Source organism: Lepisma saccharinum, chromosome 15 (genome assembly GCF_977018435.1).
Source record: "Lepisma saccharinum chromosome 15, izLepSacc3.1, whole genome shotgun sequence".
In the NCBI taxonomy this organism is placed as follows: Eukaryota; Metazoa; Arthropoda; class Insecta; order Zygentoma; family Lepismatidae; genus Lepisma; species Lepisma saccharinum.
Genome location: NC_139243.1, coordinates 44,742,203 through 44,766,322, shown reverse-complemented (window position 1 = coordinate 44,766,322; position 24,120 = coordinate 44,742,203). Strand labels below are relative to the sequence as shown.

The 24,120-nt window shown below is 37.8% G+C and overlaps 1 protein-coding gene across 1 annotated transcript; it reads right to left on the bottom strand.

The window, feature by feature from the left end:
- Positions 1–2,027: 2,027 nt before the first annotated feature.
- On the bottom strand, positions 2,028–2,933 carry LOC145999224 (uncharacterized). Its single transcript, XM_083136159.1, has one exon. The coding sequence runs from the start codon at positions 2,931–2,933 to the stop codon at positions 2,028–2,030; it is 906 nt and encodes a 301-aa protein (XP_082992285.1).
- Between the last annotated feature and the right edge of the window lie 21,187 nt (positions 2,934–24,120).

The following is a 24,120-nucleotide window of genomic DNA, read 5'->3' as shown; positions in this document are numbered from 1 at the left end:
TTCATAAAGTGAGTCACCCAGCACTCCTCTGGAAACTTACCCTAAATCTTGTACAATTGGTTTCTTGATTAACTTAAATTAGCTATTTTCAAGTTTTAAAAACGTAACAATGTATACCGGCCTTTGCTCAGATAGTGAAAGGTCTCCGAGGCACATGTGACGCTAATTCTAATTTGGCCAACGTTAGAGAAAATTGCATGGAAGCCAAAAAATGAAAATATACATCTAAAACCTACCACCAAGATTAAGTTTCATGAACCAATTAATATGTTAAAATTTATAAAATATAATTTAATAGACTACAAGGCTCATAAAGTTATATAATTAAATTATGTCCAATGGCGAGCTTAGAAATGTTCAAACAGATGTTAACTATCTCAATAATTTGTTACCAGTTAATGGTTAGGTTGGAACAAAGATAAATCCAAAAATTTAACATTCACTAGAAAAACTCAACATGTTTTTCAAAATGTTTAATAAATAACTTCGAAATTGAAAGGATTGAATACATGAGAGACTTAGTTGTAACATCTGATTCTCCAGATTACACGTTATACAAATAGTTTAATAAAACCTTGAACAGTGCTGTGCAATAGAGTCCAGCGCAGATAATTCTGCCGTGCAATGCGCGACAGAACTAAAGAAGCAGTGTTGCTAATGGACCAGATAGAAAAATCGCTGCGGTGCGCCGATGCACAGCTGTTACGTACAACAATAAAATTAGAGAATTCAGGTCTATCTAACGTTGAGTTTTAAACGTCATGCATTATACCAGGACTAGGATTAATATGTACTAACAAGTGGCTTTGTATGTAGCTACATACATATGGACTAAAAATTCGCAAAATATGAACTAACACATAAGTAAAATTACCAAAAATGCTGCATAGAAGACTTCTTCATACGATTCCTTATTTGAGTGATTTCAAACAAAATAAAAAAATATATATATTATTTTTCATTGCATTAATGCACTGGTGGCGTTCTAACTTTTCACTCCCAAAACCCGTATACACTGGTATGGAACTGCAACGGCAGATAATAACATGCCAACGTGTTAAACCGCTACAATTGCACCATAACACTCCTCCTCAAGCAGTATTATTATTTCCTCTCTGAGATCGGCGACAGTCGGTTGCCTTTGTTGTACATTTACAAATGATGCCGGCTTCCACAACAATAACAAGTACATATACTGCCACTGGACGATAAGCTGCGCGGCTTTTTCTTTTGTTATGAACCAGGGCCGGCGCTAGTCATTTTGCCTCCCTGGGAGGTGGCGGCAGATGCCGCTCTATTTCGACACCCCCCCCCCCGGTCATTACGCAGCAACGGAAAATTGAAAATCAATATATTCCTAACTTAAACATCAAAATATAAAATAAATAATGAGACTTCTTATGCTATTTCAATACTATTCAGCGCAAAAGAATATCTCGCTCGATCACAGTTTTCAATAGGCTTATTTTTTTCTTCTCTTCAAATTTTGCCGCTCTGGGCGATGGGACGGTTCGCCCTCCCCTTCCGCCGGCCCTGCTATGAACTTGGTCACCCATCAAAGCATGGCAATTTTAACACAGAAAACAATATGTATCGCATTAAGCAGCAAAAATGACAGCCTCCTCTATGCAATTTCTACAAGAGCCAGAGTTGAAATGATGTTGGAGCCACATAATTTATTTATTTTGAATAATTCCAAAATTATGAAGTATGAACAATTTGTGAATTAAACCTGTTGAAATATGTAAAATTAAGTATATTTTCCTTAAATATGTAAAAGTAAGTATTTATTAAAGTTAGAAATATGGAAAAATATTGACAATAAAATGTACCTTAAATCACTACAAACAGTACTATTCGCACAGATATCACAAAATTTCAGCGATATTTCGTCAGACTAAAAGTATGTAATTTACCTATAAATCCTAGCCCTGATTATAACCAGTAGATAACATTGAACACAGCTATGGGTTCGGTAAATTGTCTACAGTTCAGAAAAAAAAAAACAACTGGGAACTTACCTCCAGTTATTCAGAAGAGAGTAGTTCCTCAATTCCTAATAAATCCTCGGTGTCGGTGTCGGTGTCGGTGTCGGTGGAATCGGACCCTACATGGATGACGAGAGGGGCAGCCGCCTCCTCGTAGTCGTCTATTAATCCCTCACGTTCCATGTACTCACGCTCCATCTGTTCTGCATGACGACATGTTGACGCCCATTCTTCGGTCGTGACTTTTTCAAATTTTTGTGTCGCAAGCGTCATGACGTCGTCCAATTTAAATGTCACATTATGTGATGCCACCCAGTTCTTTACAAGAGCCCAGATTTTTTCTATGGGATTTAATTCAGGATGATATGGTGGGAGTCTTAAAACGGAATGGCCATGTTCATTTAACAAAGAGTCCACTTTATATGTTACATGTTTCGCTTTATGTACTTTAATTATGTCATATAACTCAGGCTTCGTCATATCAGGTGTAAAGGGAATGCCTCTTCCTTGGAGCCAACTCTGCATGTCTTTCTTTAACGAGCCGAGAGTAGGAGCAGGATTTATTTGTGCATTGTGGTAAGAAGCGTTGTCAAGAATCACCACAGAACTGGGCGGCAGATTTGGAATTAATTTCTCACGGAGCCACTTCATAAAGTTTTCGCTATTCATGTCATCGTGGTAGTCTCCTGACTTGGTATTTGATTTGAATAAGAGTAGGGCATTGGGGACAAATCCATTCTTGCCTCCTGCGTGAACTATTACCAGGCGCCGTCCTTTAGACAAAGGCACCCGAAGCCCTCTTCCAGAGTCATCCGACCAAGAAAACGATGTGCTGTGGGTGCTGTGCAAATAAGTCTCGTCTATGTATATTATTGGTCGGTCTTGTCGTCTGTAGTGCATTATTTGCCTCAAAAACCTTGTTCTTTTAAGGCGAATATCTTGCATTTCTGTCAGAATGGTTCTATTGTTTTGTGTCTTCCTTAGTGTTGCCCACGGGACGAGACGGGACAGGGTTTTAAAAATTCGAGACGAGACGAGATTGACCATGTGTCATAAGACAAACGAATATTTTCGAGACGAGACAGCATTTCCACGAGACTCCACGAGACGAGACAGGCCAAAGTCTCGTCTCGTGGGCAACACTAGTCTTCCTCCACCTAAATCCCATCTTTCGCAGCAAACGTCGCAAACTCTCTTGACTTCCCGCAAAATTTATGTCCGCCTGTAATTTGACATGCAATTTTTTCAATGTCGGCACTTCATTTTCACGCAGAGCGTAGTCGTATATGCGCCTACGGATAACGTTTTCATCGAAAGCATCCACTGACGATTTGGTCGCTGGTCTTTGTCGTTCTTTCCCGGGAGTGTGGAATTATGTGCAGGGGCCTTCTGACATCTCAAGAGATTGTCTTTCGTTCATAATAGCCCTGATTGTTCTTTCAGGAACTCCAGTCGCAGCCGCTGCTCTCTTGCCAAAATGCTTTATTGGGATGCTAACACCATGACTGGCTTCCTCCTTCATGAACGCGTGCACGTTGCTTAGAATTTCCCGAGCTTGGCTATGCAAGGTTTTTGATTTCAACTTCGACAGAACTGGAGGCATTATGGAATTTAACGTTCATTAGCAAACACACACTTTTACATACACACACGCAATACACGCACACAACGTCAAACCGGTCAAATACTTAGTATAAAATAAAAATATGGTGCTTCCAATCCAACAAAACTCACCGCCAGTTTACCTGCCTTTCCACTTACGTGACAGAAATAGTGCTTCATTATTACAGTTGGCAACACTAGTTACTAGCTAGCCAATGAACATGCACTGCATAAAAGAAGCAAGCACTACGCCGTGCTATATTGCCACATTAGCGTCCCTGCCGAAAGGTGGGAACCGCGAGCTGGAGCACTATTCAATTGTTTTCAATGATGTTTGCGCGAGTGTGTCCAGGAATGGAATGACAATATGGCAACAATAGCGAAGGTTTTCGAGCAGGGTAGAACACGTGATGCTAAGAGAGAGGGAGACGAAACGAAAATTCGTTTTACGCAACGGCAAATTTACGTGTGTGGCACTCTACAATACGTTCATGAACACATCTCAAGTGCATGTCTCAAACTACAATGTTATTTAAACTAATTAGGTTGGCAATACTAGCCCCCCATTCGGAGAGGCAGACAACTGCAAGATACATCCGAGAGGAAACACGTAACTACCAACTTCCGGCTTAAGATTGATTGATTGATTTAATTTATTTTACTTCGCGTTTTGTGCCTCTTGGCTAATTTGCGAAGATGGGGATGAGTGATGAAATGATGAGCGGGATTCGAACCCGGGACCCTTGGCGTCGCAGCGCGATGTGCTAACCGCTCGGCCACAGGGTCCGGCTCCGATCATCTTAGCTGAATCGCTGGACAACAAAAAAAAAAGTCACACGCGGTCTGTAGATGAGACTAGTCAATGCAACAACTAGCATAAAGCTGCAAAGGGGAAAATTACGGAGAATAAATATATTTACGAAAGAATGAAAAAGGCAGCTACTATTCTCGGAAAGGGGGTAAATATGGTATATCATCTTTGGTCATACGATTAATTGTATTCAAGTAATAAAAATTAATTTTGAGTTCATTTTCATATTCAGCTCCATAATATTCCGAGTTCAATCAAAGTATTTGTTCTGAATAGAAAAAAAAATGTTACCACGTTAAGTCTCATTATGGATATATACGTACTTAGCATTCATTAAAGTAGATTGTATTGTTCAAATCTTGTGTCGAAGTCACGCTCTTCTTTCTTTGAAGCAGACGAGATATTCAGTCAACGTGGTCTTCATATAAAACAATGAACTTCTCTCACTTCAAAAGTTCAAACCAATATTTCAACATTTTCAAAGTATCATGTATTTACCTTGATTACAAAGAATGTTGTCAGACATCGATAACTAGGCCTATAGCCATCTCCGCAATAACATTATCCCAAATCGCATATATCTCCACGGACGCCGCCATCTTGCAAGATCGTTTGCAGACGAAACGAGTCAACTTTTCCTTGACTTCCTCCGGCCTGCAAGATGGCTGTAAGCCGTCTGAATGGCCGGACGCTTTCACTCTTTAAGACGTGACGTCAACTTCCGCCCGCCGAACGCTAAACGTGTAAGATCTTCAAGCCGACTTGAAGTTGTCTGGCCCGCCGAACGGGGTTCTTGTCCTGCTTTGTTGTCATATCATACAGATCTTGACTTTCAAATTCCCAAAGGGTGGGCGATTTCTTCCTCTCACGGGTGTACGTGTCTTCACACACTACTGTTACAGTCTGACTCAGTGTGGTATTTCAGAAATTTCCAGAGGGGGGAAATTCTACCGACTGTCTAGAGACAGCATGAGATAATGCTTATATATTGTTGCGTGACCCGATATAAAAAAAAAAGGTAAAGTGCTCTCCTGTGCATAGCACCACGCCATGAAGGCATATAGGGGGTGTGGTGGTAATGCCCCACACTTTCTTGATCCGGTCATGAGTGGGGGTGATGTGATCAGCATCACGCCCCTAACCGCCTTTATGATCAGAAGAGCTAATCGGGACTTGCCTACAGTTTTTAAAGTGAGATTTTGACACCCACAGTCAGAAATCTAGTCTGGGACCTAACTTTTGGGGATCTGAATCAAACTTGGGCATAACTTTTGGGGGAAGACAGAATCAAAAAGTTTTCTACCACATAAAAATAGCGCCCAAGACTACTTTGCTAATTTACTGTTACATTTCCGAAATCATAAAAATTACTCATTAACTTGCTTCTCAGGACCCAGGAGCTTAACACAAGTTCTGAAAATTTGTTAGGTTGGCAATGAAAGGTAATGTATATGTAACTTCATCACTAGATACATCAAGCCATCGATGGCCACGTAATTTTACATTTGTTAGATCTCTCATGGGCAAGAAACAAAGAAACTAAACACCTTACTACTACCTCCTTCTTGTGTAGATGCACTTGCAAATTTTCAGAACCGATCCTTTGATCAACACAGCCTTCACTGCCACCATCTTTATCAGATTTCGTTCATTTTCAAGGCAGATTCCTGATATAGCAGAGTCTGGAACTCGTAATGCTCACTTTTTCCACTAACATTCTAGCTTCACAAAGAAATCTAGCTCATTATTTTAAATAAAAACACACTGTTCTTTAAAAAATGACTTCGTAAAGGGCTATCACGCTTGCGTCAAAAATTCCATGTAGGCTATCTTCGTGTACTATTGTTCCACTCATGCAAATAGAGACGTTCTGAGGTGACAAGTTCGAGTCACGTGACAACTACTTTGTAACTTTCACATGCATTTTCCTACTAAATTCCGTGGACAAAGAAAAGGAAAGAGGGGAGATCATCTTCAACCCTGGCCATTTGTTTGACAGTTCCAGGAATAGAGCAGCGCTTGAGGTCACATCTGTGTTCGCCAACTGGAGCTTCGAGTTGTCTGACAGAAAATGTTGCAATTGAATGGCGAAGTAGGAAAAAGTAACTAAATTGCCAATAATTTCTTGTTTCTCCCCAAACAACATCCCCCCCTCCCAAGAATAAAATTTATCAAGCAGAGAGGGGGCACATGTATCCAGGGGGAATTCCCCCATCCCCCTCTGCAAATACCACACTGGTCTGACTGTATGTAGTTATGTTACGTGGTTTGTTCAAAATTCATGTGAATCACAAGGACGAATATGAATTAAGGAAACAAACGAAGCATCGGACACAGTGAAATGCACATGCCTTCCCTAAGATTCGAATCTGAAATTCTTGGATTCGTTGTGCGCTGCGGTGAAACGTCCACCTTTTAAAGTTGATTCTAGTAAGAGTTAATTATTATATTGCATGCAAATTTTTCGCTATTGATTTCTCAAAATATTCTTATTATTTTTGTAGGGCAATGCCAGGAGGAAGAAGATGTATAGAACCTCTAGAATCTTGTCAAAATTGATTGTCATCCATTTGCAGCTCCTTGTAGATAGAAAATAATGGAAGACAATAATAGCGGTGATCAGATATGGCTGAGAGAGAGAAGAGATGGTTTCGACAAGCTGATTGGACTTCCCCGGGCTCAGAAAGGCGGAGGATATCAAGTGAAAATAGCAGCATTGTTCGTGGCCTCAGCTATGAAAGAACAGAATGTTCGCTACAATCTTTCGGTTGAAGATAAATCTGCAGAGAAGTTTGATGATGTCGTCTTTAAACTTTTTGAACAGGAACGAAGCATACGGTGGTGCCTTCAAGCGAAGCACAAAGAAGCAGGAACAAAAATATTATTTCAGAATCTCCTCTTCTCGGAGAAGGGAGATTTCTCCCTGATAAAGTATTTCCAGTCCTTCCTAAAGATTAGTGAAAACCAAGATTCTAAAGGATCAGATGTGGAGAAATATATCATATACACACCAGCAATGCTTAGCTTCGACACCATTCACAGCAAAGACGATATTTGGAAGGTGACATACATGAATCACGTTCTGATCTTCAAAAAGGTAACAGACGACTATGGCTTCCTGGATAAGAGTAAAGGCTCTTTATTTCAGTTGCAAGCAAGTGACTACATCAGAAATCACTTGATGGAAGCAGTAAAAGCAGAAGTAGCTGCAGAGGCAGAAGTAGATTCCTTTCTGGGGAATTTGTGGTTTGCTGTAGGACAACCAACAGAAACTGAGATTGACAACCTTTTGGAGGAGAAATTGAAGGAAGCAAATCCAGGAATCCAACCAAGAAAGTTAATGGACAATCTGTGTACTGGCCTGGACAAATGGTTTAAGGAAGACAAGACGAAAGCTAAATATTTTACAGAAATGGATGTTGCTAAGATTATGTTGAAAATGTTTTCGGACACTTCAAAAGAGAAACTAAACTTGGCTAATATTACATTATCTAAGTATGATGATCTTGATAGACTTTTTACAGACAGTGAAAATGTTGTTTACACGGTTCCATGTTCCCTAAAGCTTTGTTGTACCAAATATCTCACATATCCAAAGGGTTCCACGGACTTGTTTCTCTTGCAGCTCCAGGATTTGATGAAGGTTAAAAATATTTTTCTCTCTTCACTTCCACTGAATGGAACCACAGTAATAATTGTTGTAGTGGAAGAAGGAGACAATACAGTGGAGGAAAGACAAGCCTTGGAGTCATTAATGAGAAGGATGCAAACTCATAGTGTTAGCAATGTTTTAAAGTTTATTCTTGTTCTAGGAAATGAGAGAATGAAAGACATTATGGACTTAACCAAGATAGTCCCCTGGGAAGATGGAACTTACTCATTTGCAAGTCTCTCTAGTGAAACACAGAGTTCCTTATTGCAAAAGAGTGTAAGGTTCCAAGGAAATTCTATTTCCTTCAAGGAAATCTGTAGCGATAACAATTTTCCAATGTTAAGATCACATCATATTGAGCTGTTATTATCAGAGCCTGATGTGATTATAGGTAAATATGTACCTAACACATTGGTGTATTTCTATGTTTCGAGAACATTTTATCTTGAATGTTTTTTACGTGAGGAATTTTTATGTAATCTTTCAGACGATGATTATATTGTGATTACATCAAAAGAAGATGATTATCATGCATTGTATTACAGGTATAAACAAAGAAATAACATCTTCCTTGTGAATGGGGAAAATACTTGTGAAACTTTTAATAAACTGTGTCTCTCGAATCCATGGAGAAACATCCACTTACTTGAGTGTTCATCGAAAGGTAGTTCCCGACATTTCCAATGGCTTAGATCTCACGGATCTCTTGTTACATTGAGATCGTATGTAGAGAAGAGTGAGAAATTTTACAAGAAAGAAACAGATCAAAGTCCAATTGCTGTAATAGCAGCTGAGCCTGGAATGGGAAAGACCACTCAGCTGGCTCACATAGCAGAAGAAGTGAGGAAGAAGCACAGAGACTGGTGGATTGTTAAGGTATCCCTCAGAGAAATTGCTGGGAAATTTCTTAACATCAATCCAAACATAGCCATTAAACATTTCTCTAAGTGCTTGAGCGAAATCTTCTTGGAAGGAGAAACATCACTCTCCAAGATCCTGTTTCAACACAGCTTCGAAGAAACAGGGAAATTTATCCTCCTCTTGGATGGATACGACGAGATTGGGTCGCAAGAAGAAAGGGAGAAAGTACTTCTCGTTCTTCGGAAGTTGAAGAAGCACTCACGTGGACAGGTGGTAATAACTACGAGACTCCATTTCAAGGAGGAATTGGAGGAGGCGACTTCAACCATTGCTTATCGCTTGGAGCCATTCAACGAAACAGAAAAGGAGAAGCAGCTGGCAGAGATTTGGATTAAGAATCTGGATGTTTCTTCCAATGAGGAGAAATCAGAACGCGTGTGTGTGTATGCACGAGAGGTAATCAAACATTTTTCTAAGAAGGCCAACAGAAGGATACGAAGTCTCGTTGGGATTCCCCTGCAAGTAACCTTGCTCGCGGAGGTCTGTGAAGAAAGATGCAAGTTCTTTTGCAACCAACAGGAAGCAGAAAATGCTTCTGTGGAATTTTCTTTCACTAAACTACTTTTACTTTACAGTAAATTTGAAAACATGAAATGCGAGAAATTCATAACAAGTGAAGCAAAACATAGCTCATGGTTTCAGAAGAACCTGATCGACATGGTTTCGGAGGAGCACAGAAGCGTGTGCACAGAGAAAGCCCTTGACGAGCTACTAACAGACAATTCACTCCGTTGTGACTGCTGTCTGAGTACATTGAGGAAATCATGGTTTCTGGATGAGCAAGATATTATTAAAATTGGGATTTTGCACAAATCCGATAAAGGAAACATATCCTTTGTCCACAGGAGTTTGGCAGAGTATTTCTTTGCATTACACTTAGTACAGCTCATAACAAATGGAAGACCCTGCAAGAAATTTAAAAAACTACTTAAGGGCAAATTTTATGGAAGAGAATATCAAGTAATAAGACTGTTTGTAGATAGAGCATTAGCTAAGAGCAGAATCCATATTGCTGCTCTTACAAATGACGTCCATTCCCTTGGAGAGGAATTAGAAAACGGAGCAAATATTAACGAAAAAGATGGCCTTGGAAGAACCGCTTGTCACTTAGCTGCAACCCACAAGTGCGTGGAAGCATTTGAACTTCTGATCAGCCGAGGATGTGATCTACAGGCTAAGGAAAATGTTGCAAACTTTACACCATGTAAAATAGCTCTACAACTGTGCAATATCAGTAATTTCAATTACTGGTTTCTTTCATGCCTGTATAAAAACAGGAAATTAAAGGAATATAACAAAATTTTGACAGACAGCACGTTAAATGCGAGTGGACACTTAAACACTTTACTTCCAACAGTTGTAGATAATGGCGATGTTGAAATGATGAGGTTTATTCTGAAAAGCGCTGAACATCATGATATTGCATTTTGGTTTTTTCTCCCGTGTCTTTCCCAAGCATTGTCACCGCGTCAAGGAGCTTGTTTGCAATTAATATTGGAATTTCTATTTAGGAGAAGAGAATTCTTTTTTTTAAGGAAAATTCTTTGTGAGAGCAATCAGGAACATATCAAAGCTATATTTTCTGTAATGGTACATTCTATGATTAAGAGAAAAGATTCACTCAAGGAGATAGTACTCGTAGCTATCCTCTCACAGTATGACGATTTAATGGCGATAGCATTTGATAAAATATCTGAGATCACTAAAAGCTTTCCTTCTTACGTCCTACATACATTTGAGTCACATGAGACGTTGGTGCATTTTGCAGCAACATACGATTTAGATAAAGCAGTGCGACGTGTCTTTAGCAGGCTGCAGGAAGAGGGAGGAGATATTTTGTCAGTTCTCTTCCCAGAGAATGTTCAAGAGGAGTCACTGATTCATCTTGCAGCCAATAAACGCAATTGTGGCCTGTTGCGCTTTTTCATTGACTTCATCAGAGAGAACAAAGGAAACGTCACATTCTACCTCTGCCAACAGGATTCTCTTGGACGTACACCTCTGCATTGTGCTGTTTGCTCTCTTCATCCTAACACAATAAAATTGATTGTTGTAGAAATGAAAAGTGAGCATGCGCCAATTTTTGAGGCACAGTTGTTGAACTCTGCTGAATGGGGCGAGAAAGGAGCATTTTTCGACTTCTTGTTTGAGAGAATCATGGCTCATGGAAACAATCTCGTGGCTTCCATTATGAAGTGGAACTCCTCCAAACGTAACCCCTTAGATTACTTGAAGGAGAACCACGATCATGAAACGAGTCCATGCTATTGGAAAATAGATGGTATTTGTGCTTTTCAATGGATAAAGAAGGAATTGGAGGAGGAAATACAAAAGGTGTTTCTTGCGACATCAACAACATATGAAGTAAATGACTTCATGGAATATTTATTTCTTAAAAATAAACCAGAAATGAAAAGTACATTTTTCAGAATGTTGTGCAATTGGTTTTCATAAGAATCACTTTGCGATTTAAGGCAATTGTAAATCTTCAAGTGAATCTACACATTACTTTGAAAATCGGTTGTTCTCTTCACATGTAGTATGCAGATGTGAAAGGATGTCATTTGTCAATGTTTAATTACTTTCATTGGATCAGAGAATTTACGCTGGTGACAATGAAGCGAAATGGGAATTCATTCTTTAGGAAATTGCAGGCAGGTTGCATGTATTTAATTATTCATTCCTATCTTGTATCTTGATTAGAATGCGTGTTATTAGTAGATAGGAGAAGTAATATTGAATCTAACTGTATAAATAATATTTTGAATAGCAAAATATGATGTCCCAATATTCTTATGAAATTGGGCCTATAATCCCCAGTGTATGGTGTTCGAAACTATCGAGCAGTAACAGTGATTCATAAGGGTAATGGGATAGGGCTACCATATTTTGAAATGCTAAAAAGAGGACATTTTCTTTGAAAGCCACACACACACCATCAATTTATTCACAAACACTAAAACATTACATAAATACAATTTGTCACCATTAAATAAAATTATTTTATCTTCATGTTCACTGCCAGGTTTCGTGAAAAACTGAGTCAGTTTTGTAGATGAAGCTTCACCTCTGACTTCTCTTTTGTGCTTTTCGCACTCCACGTGTGCTTGCAAGTCTAGCCCTCCTTTGTTTGCCACAGACACATATGTACCGGGTTTACAAACCATACACTCGCCTTCAAAATCGTCTCTACCACGTCTAAAACATGAATACTTTTCTTGTAACTTATTAGCAAACTTGAACTTTCTTTTAGGCATATTAGTAGCTTACACTGTGTTCCCAAACTCTCCACTTCGAAACACGAACAAACGAATGACGCGGAAATCACATCGACCGGAACTTGAAACTGTAACAACAAACGACTAACGCTTAGCGCATTGTCCAGTACTGCCAACATCAGACGTTTAATGATTAGAAAAGTTGTAACTTCGTGATCTCTGACCGATGATGATTGGATAAAAGTAAAAACCCGGACATTTTAACAAAAAGTAAAAACCGGCCTGGACGCAAATTTCAGGGTCCGAAAAGAGGACTTGTCCGGGAAAACCAGGACGTATGGTAGCCCTATAATGGGAGGAAGTCATTTTTACATGATTTAGTAACTCAGTATAATGTTACCAAGAATGGCTGAATGTACACATGCTTTGTTTGGATTCTCTGGTGCTTAAAATATGTCTTAAGGATTGGATTATTTTATATTACTCTTTATATTTTTATAGAGATCTTACATGTAGAAGGGACAAATGCCAATGCTTCTTCCCATATCTCTAGGCTCGAAGAAGTGACATGTGGGGTTCCTCAAGGCTCTATTCTAGGGCCAGTACTATTTACCATATGCATACATAAATGACCTGCCCTCTAACTTACCCTCAGTTAAAACTACCTTATATGTAGATGACATGAGCATTGTTTTAACTGGAAAAAATGAACAAATTCTAAATTCAAATAAAAAAAACACCTCAAACAAACTCTGCAAATGGTTCCCCACAAATAAGTTGACAATAAATAAAAACAAAACTTTAGCAATAAAATTTCATCATTCAAGAAATAAGAACAATGAAGAACCAGAAAATGAAAATGGAAAAAATAGAAAATGAACACGTCAAATATACAAATTCCATGAAATTCCTGGGTATTTGGATACAAGAAAATCTCAACTGGGACATACATATTGAACACCTAGCAGGAAAATTAAGCAAAACCATATATGGTATGCTAACCTTAAGAACCATAATAAACAGGGAGACAATAAGAACAACATATTTCAGTCTTTTTCCAGTCGCAACTAACATACGGAATTGTATTTTGGGGGAATGCTAGAAACAGTGCAAAAATGTTTATTTTGCAGAAGAGAGTAGTACGAATTATGGCAGGAAAGAAAATTAATGAACCATGTACGAAAATCTTCAGGGATCTTGGCATTCTACCATTACCTTGCCTATATATATTACATTTACTGTGCTATGTACAACAAGATATGTCTATTGATGAACAAGTTCTCTCGGGATATCAGCCAGGTTGATTTCCTGAGAGAACTTCTTCATTTGCCACCAGGAAAGCTTCAAGAATTACTTCAAGATATGTCTAGTTCCTCCAAACGTATCAAGAAAGTACATCAATACAACACAAGAAAAATCACAATCTGGTTATACAAACTCATAATACCACTCTTGTTGAAAAAGGCCCTAAATTCGTAGGTATCCACCTGTATAATAAATTACCTGATTACATGAAAACAATGGAATCAAGTACCCAATTTAAGAGGGAATTAACAAAATTCTTATTATGACACTGTTTCTATTCAATAAATGAATTTCTAAATTTGTAAATATTAAATTACATAAATTGTCAATAAAGATAGTTCGATTGTACAGAAAATGTAATTATACTATTTATATTATCATATACGAAGTATTCACTATATGCTATTATTGTGCCTAAATTATCATTAATCGGTTCTGTATATATTTTGCATTCTTCCACTTTCTTCCATGTTGTATGAGTTACATATTTACTTTTACATTTTACTTTTACACTAAAAAAAATCTTCAGTTATTATTGTGCTCGCCTTAAATATTGTATGTAATTTCATTCCCATAGTGTATTCTTCCTTCATCTGGATTTCCTTCATCTAGTAGTTCTTCAAATCATTACTGTAATTCTTGTGGTAAACACAGTGGTTAAAAGTCCAAAACCAAGAATGAATAAATCACCACTGATTAGCTACAAAGAAGTGTCTAAAATTGTATTAATATTTGTTTACTGTATGTATTTTTATATGACGATTTCCATACCTATGGACATGGGTCAACGGAAATAAAGAATATGAATATGAAAATCTTTCTTCTTCTTTTCAAACATTTGTATTTTATTCTTATGTTCATTTTCTCCTTTACTTTGTGATATTTACTTTAGAGTCTATATGAAAAATGGGCTATTTTGGAACTTTCTGTGACAAGAACAGAATGTTATTACTCGTATCAGTATATGCAACTTTAGTCAAGGGTTCCTGGTTCGAAATGATGAGTAAATCATGAAAAGCAACTTTAGAATGTGTGTGTGTGTGTGTATACAGAGTGTCTCACTCGTTCTTGGCGAAAGATTTTCATATATAGAAATCAAAGTAATGGTTGTAATGTAATAAAATTTGCTACGGACATACCTTGGTGTGTGTGAAGCATGGTGTCATCAAAGAAAATGTTGGAAGTGATCGCCATGAGCATCAAGGCATGCCTGCACACATCTCTCCATGTTACGGAAGAGTGCCGCCAATGCTTCGGGAGGCACAGCATCAATTTCCTGCCAAATGTTGTCTTTCAGTTCCATAAGAATCCGTGGCTTGTTGCGATACACTTTCCCTTTCAGCATGCCCCATAAGAAGTAGTAGTCCGGTGGGGTAAGATCGGGTGACCTTGGTAGCCAAAGTCCCTTTGAAATTACGCAATTTTCAAAGAATGACTATATTTCGTTCATGCTGATGTTGGAAGTGTGACAAGTAGCGCCATTCTGCTGAAAATATTCAGTACGAAGTTCCTCGTCATCCAACTGGTTTACACTCCTATGTACACTTCAGTATTTACTGTTGTTTCGAAAATGATGGGACCAATAATGCAGTGTCTTGTGCACGGCGTAAGGATTCTCACTAGCCCATAACCGGGTATTCTAGGAATTCACGGCACCATTTAAATGGAAGCATGCTTCGTCTATGGACCACGTGTAGTCAAGGATTCCTGGGTGTGCATTGACATATTGCTGGAACCAATTACAGTAAGTCATTCTTTTCTCTTGTCGGGAGGTAACAATTGTTGCACAGCAGTGACACGGTATGCATGCAGCTTTGCTTTTTTTTTGCAGCTCATTGGCACGTGCTTCTGGATACCCCCATTTCTTGAGACAGTATCCGCAAGGACTTACTTGGTGAGGCCATCAATTTATTTTTCACATCCCGCATCGTTCTTACTGGCAGTGTTGGACGTCCGCCTCCATGGACATCCAACAATGTTCCCATTGTTTGTTTCAAGTTTCTTCAACAAATATTGAATTGAAGACTTTCCAGGCGGTTTCCGAACTCCAAACTGAACAGTAAATTGCCGCTGACACTGCTTTATGGACTCAGTTTTCCAGTATGTGCGGGCGATAAACACACACTGTTTCACTGTATACTGAACCACTCTCTTCTGTACTGTACTGCAAACACAAACACCACTGTACTCTGTATCAGGCACTTCAGAATAAGAGCACACGCCCACAATCTCACAACTGTATCACAGCAACAAGCAGGCGTCCGTAAGACCGCATCAAATGGCCGACTCGCACATGCGCATGTCTAGAACGACTGTGGCGCTCATTCTCATGATTTCACCACGCTTCTCACACACCAAGGTATGTCCGTAGCATATTTAATTAAATTACAACAATTACTTCGATTTATATAAGTGAAAGCCGGACCCTGTGGCTGAGTGGTTAGCACATTGTGCTGCAACGCCAAGGGTCCTGGGTTCGAATCCCGCTCAGGCATGGTTGTTTGTGAATGTCCATTCATCAATTTCATCATTTCATCACTCATCCCCATCTTCGCAAATTAGCCAAGAGGCACAAAACGCGAAGTAAAATAAAATATATCAAATAAAAAAAATAATTATATAAGCGAAAATCTGGGGACGAGATAATATAATATTAAACACTTAATGCAAGCAATTTATAGTAGGGGAATCGACTGCACTGAACAGGCATCTGATTTTGCTAATGATGATATGATATGATATGATATGATATGATATAATGATATGAGTTATTTGCATCCAAGGACTACAATTTTGTACAAGTGGGTACATATGTAGTATAGGACATGTCAAATAGAAGTACATGATAATAAAGTTTGGTAATTTTAACATAAGATACACACATATATATTGGTGTATTATAACCCTTGCATATAAAGATATTATATTTGACAATTTCAGTTTGATGTGCAACAGCAAGCTCTGCATGTATGGTAACGAACCATACCTTTTAATATTTATCTTGTTTAAACATAGTAGTACAGGGCATTGCAAAAAGAAGTACATGAGAATAAAGTTTGGTAATTTTAACATAAGATACACACATATATATTGGTGTATTATAACCCTTGCATATAAAGATATTATACTTGACTATTTTAGTTTGATGTGCAACAGCAAGCTCTGCATGTATGGTAACTAACCATACCTTTTAACATTTATTCTGGTTACACTTACACAAGACCTTGAGTCCTTCACACTCTGTCCAATAGATATGTCTGTATGCATTCAAAAGATGAGTGTTGCCTCTGTATATTCTTGTATGCTGTAAAATGAATGTTTAATTAGCATGGTTTTGATTTTATTTTTAAACTTTTCCACTTTTGGTTTGTGTCTTAACTCTCTGGGTAACTTGTTATACAGGTCAGCTGCTGAGTTTTTAGATCCCTTCTTGTAGAGAGTAAGACGAATTTTATCTTTATTTCTCGTGTTCAGGCTATGGATATCTTCATTGGTTTCGAAAGTACTAATATTTTGTTTGATGTATACCAGACATTCATAGATATGCAAACAGGGTAATGTCAGTAAGCGGAAGTTACGGAAGAGATTTCTGCACAAATATTTCCCATTGACCCCTGTCACAATTCAAAGTGCTCTTTTTTGTAATTTAAACAGTATGGAGCTATGTGCCTTGTTTCCCCAGCTCATGATTCCATACCTTATTACAGATTCAAAGTTTGCTACATAGAGACTACTGACAGACCAAAAGCTGGTAATGTTTACCATTACACACAGTGCAAAACAGACTTTACTTAATTTTTGTTGAAGCATGTCGATGTGGTTTGAGAATTTCAAGTGTTCATCTAAAACAATACCCAGAAATGTAGTTTCTTCTTTTGTGTGCATTAAGTCTGTATTTTGGGACATAACATTAATATTTAAGTGGTTTTTTTTGTTTGAGAGGCTGTAAAAATTTATGTAATTTGTTTTGCTTGTATTTAGAATTAAATTATTTCCTTGAAACCAGCTATCAAGCTTTAGCAATGTGTCGTTTACTCAGTGACGTGGACTGAGGAGTAGCTAGTCTAGCAGAGATAGATTAATCAATCTCACATCTCTAATTATTTTCAAATCCCAATATTTATTGTCTCGTTAAAGCCACAGTTCATATGCAACACTTTCTTTTCAACGTGCTTCTCGTCCATCAGTGTGATCTGCGGGCAAAGCTGGCTGGATACCCTAGCTCGCTCTTCCTCCGCCTGACCAGTTTCCAGGTAGAAAAGGCCGGATGAAGGAAAAGGAATATTTCTACCTCTACCTCCCTTGCCCCCTCGCTCCCCACTGCAATGGTTGAAGCCCAGGTTTTCAGGTCCCCCAGTCTATCTCCTATAGGACAGATAGGGGATTCGTTTCCCTTCGATTTCTTTGTAAATCCTCTAAATAACTCAAGGAAAATTTTCTGCAGTACTTACTTATGTTCTCTGTATTTACAGAATCTTTTACACAGTTTTATTATTTATGAAATGGGAACATGTTATGTGCAGACAATAATGTTATGCTTTCTTTATTTTTTTATTATTTTTTTTTTCAAGTATGGAATATATAATGATTACATTACAAATATGTGCTCAGGCTCTCTCTCACTCTCGTTTTAGTAGTGTTTTATTTAAATATACTAATCTCTTGGCCTCCAACGGATGTATTTATTTGGGCAAGAGAATGCACGTTCATATTGTTGTTGGTTTTGTTTGTAAAACTTCGCTTTTCTGCCACATTTGGTTATCGCGAAAATGAGGATGAGTGATGATGTGATGAAATTGATGATGGGACCTCGAACAATCCAGGCCGGGATTCGAACCCATGATGAGCGTGCATTCTTGTTCCTGTGTTGTACTCTGCAGTGAATAATGAAACAATTTGAAATGAAAAATGTATCTCAGAACTCGAAAAGCCAAATGAATATTATTGAAGAAACTACAAAAAAAAGTGTGTTTTGTTACCTGTTTTGTTTCTGTGCATAAAGTGGACTTAAAATACCAAATCAACCAACCATGGGGGAGTAGTTATCACAGTGTGCTACGACACCAGGAGTTCCGGGTTCGAACCCTGACCTGGGCATGGGTGTTCTTTGTGTTTGTCCCTTCATTAATTTATCGTATCATCTTCGTAATTAAGCAAATGTGACTAAAAAGCGACGCTAAGTTACAAAATTGAAGTCAAATCATTGATTGATTGCTTGATTTGGTTTATTTTACTTCGCTTTTCCGCCACTTCTGGCTAATCGCAAAGATGATACAATATAAATTATGAATGGACACACTCAAAGAATACCCTTGGCCAAGCCAAGATTCGAACCCAGGATCTCTGGCTTAGTAGTCAAATCTAATCTTTTTTATTTTCGAATGGGGGTGGGGTTTACGTGTACTTTTTTAGTACTCATTCATCATTTTGCAATCTTTTCCTGTTATTGACGTTCTATTTTTAGGAATACGGGGCCTAAAGGGGGAGGGGTATGACCCACACCAAACCCCCCCCCCCCTTGATCACCCCACTGATTGCTACCCCAAGTGTCGACGTCACCGCATGTCACTGCGTTTACTTTATTTTTTAAGGCATGCTCTAAATGATCTGTTAATATAATGTGTGTCATCTGCATACAGTATAGCCTGTGCCTCATCTAAAAGTTTTGGCATTTCGTTTACATAGAGCAGGAATAGAAAAGGTCCAAGTATACTGCCTTGGGGAACTCCACAATTTATTTATTGAACTGGAGATTGATTAAATATTGTATTTCCATCACCATTTAAGTAACATATTTCTACAAATTGTTTTCTTTCATGAAGATATGATCTAAACCATTTATGTGCTGGTTCTTGTATGCCATAATTTTCTAGTTTGTTTAGGAGAATTTCGTGATTGACTGAGTCAAAGGCTTTTGTCAGGTCACAGAAAATCCCAAGTGTGTGTTTGCAGTTATCAAGTGATTCACCCACTTTCTCAATGAGATCAATCAGGGCTGAATTTGTGCTTTTTGGCTTTGTGAAACCATGTTATGTCTTGCTTAGTACTGAATACTTTTCACAGAATTTTTCAACTTTTATTAGCATTGCATGTTCAAGAATTTTTGAGAACACAGAAAGTTGTGATATAGGTCTATAATTGGCTACATCTTTTGGATCATTTTTCTTGTATATTGGTTTTACAATTGCTATTTTTAGTCTGTCAGGAAATATACGTTTCAAAGGAATGATTTGTGATGTGTAGGAGAGGTTTACATAGCTGTTTGTAGCAACCTTTAATCAGAAAATCTGGTATTTCATCAAATCCGAATGAGTGGTTGTTTTTTAATGACCTGAATATTTCCCTTAATTCTATTTCAGAAATGGGTGAATGAAGATTGATTTTTCATTTTGCAGAGCTGTTAAAGCCTTGGTCATCTTTTTATTTTTATTTTGACCAGCACATGGTACGGAGTTTATAGAGAAGGTGTTTAATACATTTGTTACATCATATGGACTAGTTAATACTTTGCTTTTTACATTTAATGTTATGTTTTTTCTTGTGTTTGAGTGTGGACATGTTACACTTCGGATTATATCCCACATGGCTTTGCATTTTTTATCAGACAGGATAAGATAGGAACATGCTGTTAATAACAGCGTCCATAAGTTTATATATGAGGCACATCCAGAAAGTAAGTTCTGATATCATTGGAATGCTTTGCTAGTGGTTGGAACATGACGTGCACATACAGATAGGAAGAGGTGGTATCTATAATGTGGTGCAGTCGCATTGTTGTGAAGGGAGTCGATTTAAGAACAGTGCAGTGTTATACCAGGGCCAAGATATCTCCTGGCTGTGTTCACAGCACAGAATGGTTATTTTGGCAAAATCCTGTTCCCTTCTGGCTACTGCAGGGAGGAGGGGTTCTAAGCTTGCAGATTGTTGCTCAAAGAGGGGGTACAATGCTAGGCACAATGATAAAGAAATAGCTAGATAGCTGACTCATCGCGGATGAGTGAAACCACACAGGATGTCTTCGTGTACGGCAAGAAACGTGGGCTGTATGTGTGTTAGCTGTAATTATGGTTATTTCTTGCAGCGTATATAACTGCATATCCTTGGAAAAGCCAGAGTCAGATGTTTCCTTTCATATATATGTATTTATTAATTGTGTACCTACATTTCTACTGTGAAATACCTAACTATTTTATGTATATGTTACTAGAAATGTGAGAATGTGTAAAAGGAAGCCAGTTCGTATTTCGCCAACATATTTTTAAATTTTATATTATTTGTGGGACAAGCATAGGCGTTGACTTGGGAGGGTGAGGCACTTTCTTCCCCCTCTCGATTCCTCAAGAAGTAAGTATATGCATTATGTGTAAAAAATATTGTCAATCTTGCTCCCCCCCCCCCTTCCCAAATATTTATATGAATTTGCGGTCTTTAGGGACAAACCACGTATATGTTATTAATATTTTCCAACATACTTCAGCCGGCTCTCGTGGCAGAGTGGTTAGCACGTTGCACTGCGACACCAGTGGTCCTGGGTTCGAATCCTTGCCTGGGCTTGGATGTTTGTGTGTGTCCATTTATGAAATTAGCCAGAAGTGGCACAAAAAGCGAAGTAAAATAAAGCAAAGCAATCAAATCAACCAACACACTTCACTTGAGATCAAGGTTTTTTGCATGTAGCCTCAACACAGTTTAAAAACCCCAGGAATTATATGTTAACATCTTATAAAAAAATACAAGGAAGACTAGCATTTCTTTGTAAATCATGGCATGGAATTTTTTCATGGTGACATATTTTTTCATAACTGCTACGCAGTTTGATAGCCCCGGGAATAGTCGGTTAACTTATCAAACAAAATGCAACTTACGTAATTATTTCTTTTGTAAGAGGAATAAATGTGGTAACGTTTTTCATAGCTGCTGCGCAGTTTGAAAAACCCCTGGAATTGTCTGTTAAAACTTCTTTAACCTTCGAGCGGGCGCGCGTGCGCAAAATTTACGCCAAAAGTAATTTTCTTTAATTTTCTTGTGTTTCCTTTGAATTCGTCGACCTATGCTTTTGATGTATTCCTCAAAGAGGTATTTTGTGTTGCATATTAGCAGTCATTGTTACTAATCCATATGTTATACTCTGTCAATTGTTGTTTATTTCAGATCAGAACTCCGTGTCATAAAGTTTGCGCTTTGCGCCTGCTCCTGTTCTGTAATTTTTTCGTCCGGTCATTGTTGAAAATGAGTCGACAAAACGTAGACGTAAGCGAAATTCAGCGTATCCTTCAAGTTTCTTCTGATGAAGAGGGATCACATGAATTGGACAGTGATAGTGACGTAAGTGACGAATATATAGAAGTCAATCAATATGACAGTGAATCATTTAGTATCTTTCATTATGAGCAAGGATTTTTATAATATAAACGTACATTTTTTTTTGGGTCTACATTTATTTATATCATATCTGAGGTTAATATAAATGAAACATGTTGAAATATAAGTTAGAATGCTGAAAAAAAAAATACTTGTAACATTTAGGTTATCAGCAATATCTGTCGTAAAAAGTACGACACGCGCCTGCTGATGAAAAGCGTGGTGCGCTATAAATATGTAATAAGTTACGTGCTGTATTTTTTATTTGTTTCAGCATTCTAACTTGTATTTAAATATGTTTCACTTATATTAACCTCAGATATGATATAAATAAATGTAGACCCAAAAAAATTTTTGTTTATATTATAAAAATCCTTGCTCATAATGAATGATACTAAATGATGTAAAAAAGTGCGTCACGTGCCCGCTGGTGACACAATTATGAACGCGCCCGCTAGAAGGTTAAAAAAGGCAAGAGAGGTTTTTGTATCCAGAAATATATTTCAGAGGCTGAGGGTCTGAACCAAGTTGAGTTCGTGTTTTAAGTCCACTTTATGCACAGTACGGCTAATGGGACTGAACCTACAGTTTAAAGTGGGGTCCGAACCACTTTATGCCTCCTCCGGGTATTGAACCCGGGACCCCTTGATTACAAGGCAATGACGCAACCATTGCGCCATTGGGGGGGCCCTAGTCTGAATAAAGTGATTCAGAAATAATAATAATAATAATAACAATATTATATAAAATTATACGTTAATATTATTTATAGGTTTACTCATAATTATGTGTAAATAAATTAATATTGTATTGTTATTATTACATTAATAGATAAAAAGAATAGATTTAAGAATAGAGATGTAACAGCTTGTATTCAATATCTAGCGAGCGCATAGTTACTATCAACAAAACTTATGTAATAGCAACTTTTCTGGCAAGCAACAATAAAATAAAGAATGGAATATGTTTTTAAAAAAGATACAGAATGGAATATTTATTGAAAATAAAAGAAACCTATGTTAGATCCAATTAACGAAATGTAACTTTCGTGAATATATGCACATTATTATATATAGTGATGTGCATAAATCTTCTTTGGTACTGCCATACAAAGCTGTATGATCGCAATGTAGTCCTTGCCTTCCAGTAAGTTTGATGGAAAGAAATAAACAAGTGTTAAACAAGCACATTTTCATTATTATTAGTACTTGGATAAGTCTTTTGGAGGGGTCCAGAACCCCCTAAATACGTCCTTGTTTATGTTGCATTAAGCCAGGGGTTTGAAGAAATCGACACTCTACATGGATCGCAAAATATTTGTGCCTGACTTTCCATAAATTTAATATCAGTGAATGAATTTTATTGCATAAAAGCAACTCACAATATGTTACGAATTCATTTTTAATCGTTACAACATTCTTGTCAACACAAAAACTGTAAAAAAAACCTCTAAATTAACATTCGTAAGTATAGCTGCCAATGGAGGGTCCCGCTCTTCCTGCAGTAGGATATCTGCGCGCACGAGTGGCTTCACTCGCGACCATTGTGGAGAGCTATCTAGCCATATATACATCATTGGGTCAGATGATGGTGCAGAAAACTCATGGAAGACAGATCCATCATGCACGACAGACCCCACACACCTGACCACAAGGGAGCTCTTTTGCATCACTTTAAATGGGAGCCTCAACCTCACATGCTACGACTTTCATCTTTTCCTTCAGCTGAAGCAGTTTTGACACTAACACTGCTGTACAGACGGTTCCACTTTTTGGAGGCAGACACATGCCATGGGCATACAAAACTTAGTGCCACACTACAATAAATACCTGAAGAACAGGGGTGAATATATCGAAAAGTAAGTTATGGGTCACTGTAATTAAGACAATAAAATGTCAATTATTACCGAAGTTTGTGTTTTAATTTATGGCTAATTGGAATGTACTTTCTGGACCATTTTCGTATAAAGCTTCAGCCTGTTAAATTCAATAATAGTACACGAAAAGTAAAAATTCAGTAGAGCTGACAGAGGAACATTGATTACTGACGAAAATTATATGTTTTTAGGATTGAGAGCCTGAAAGTTTTGTATGACGAAATGTCCTACTACATCAGACAAAAAAAAATCGGATGCATAAGAGTGTCATACATGCATTTTTATGCCGTAGTGAAACATTTTGTCGCAATTCGACATTAGTCAGATTGAAGTAAGTCTTGAAGCTTTTCTGGCGACGAATGATGAAATGATTCTTTCCACAACTT

Coding starts and splice junctions, on each gene's coding strand:
- LOC145999224 (XM_083136159.1), bottom strand. CDS start 2,933: ATGCAAGATATTCGCCTTAAAAGAACAAGGTTTTTGAGGCAAATAATG.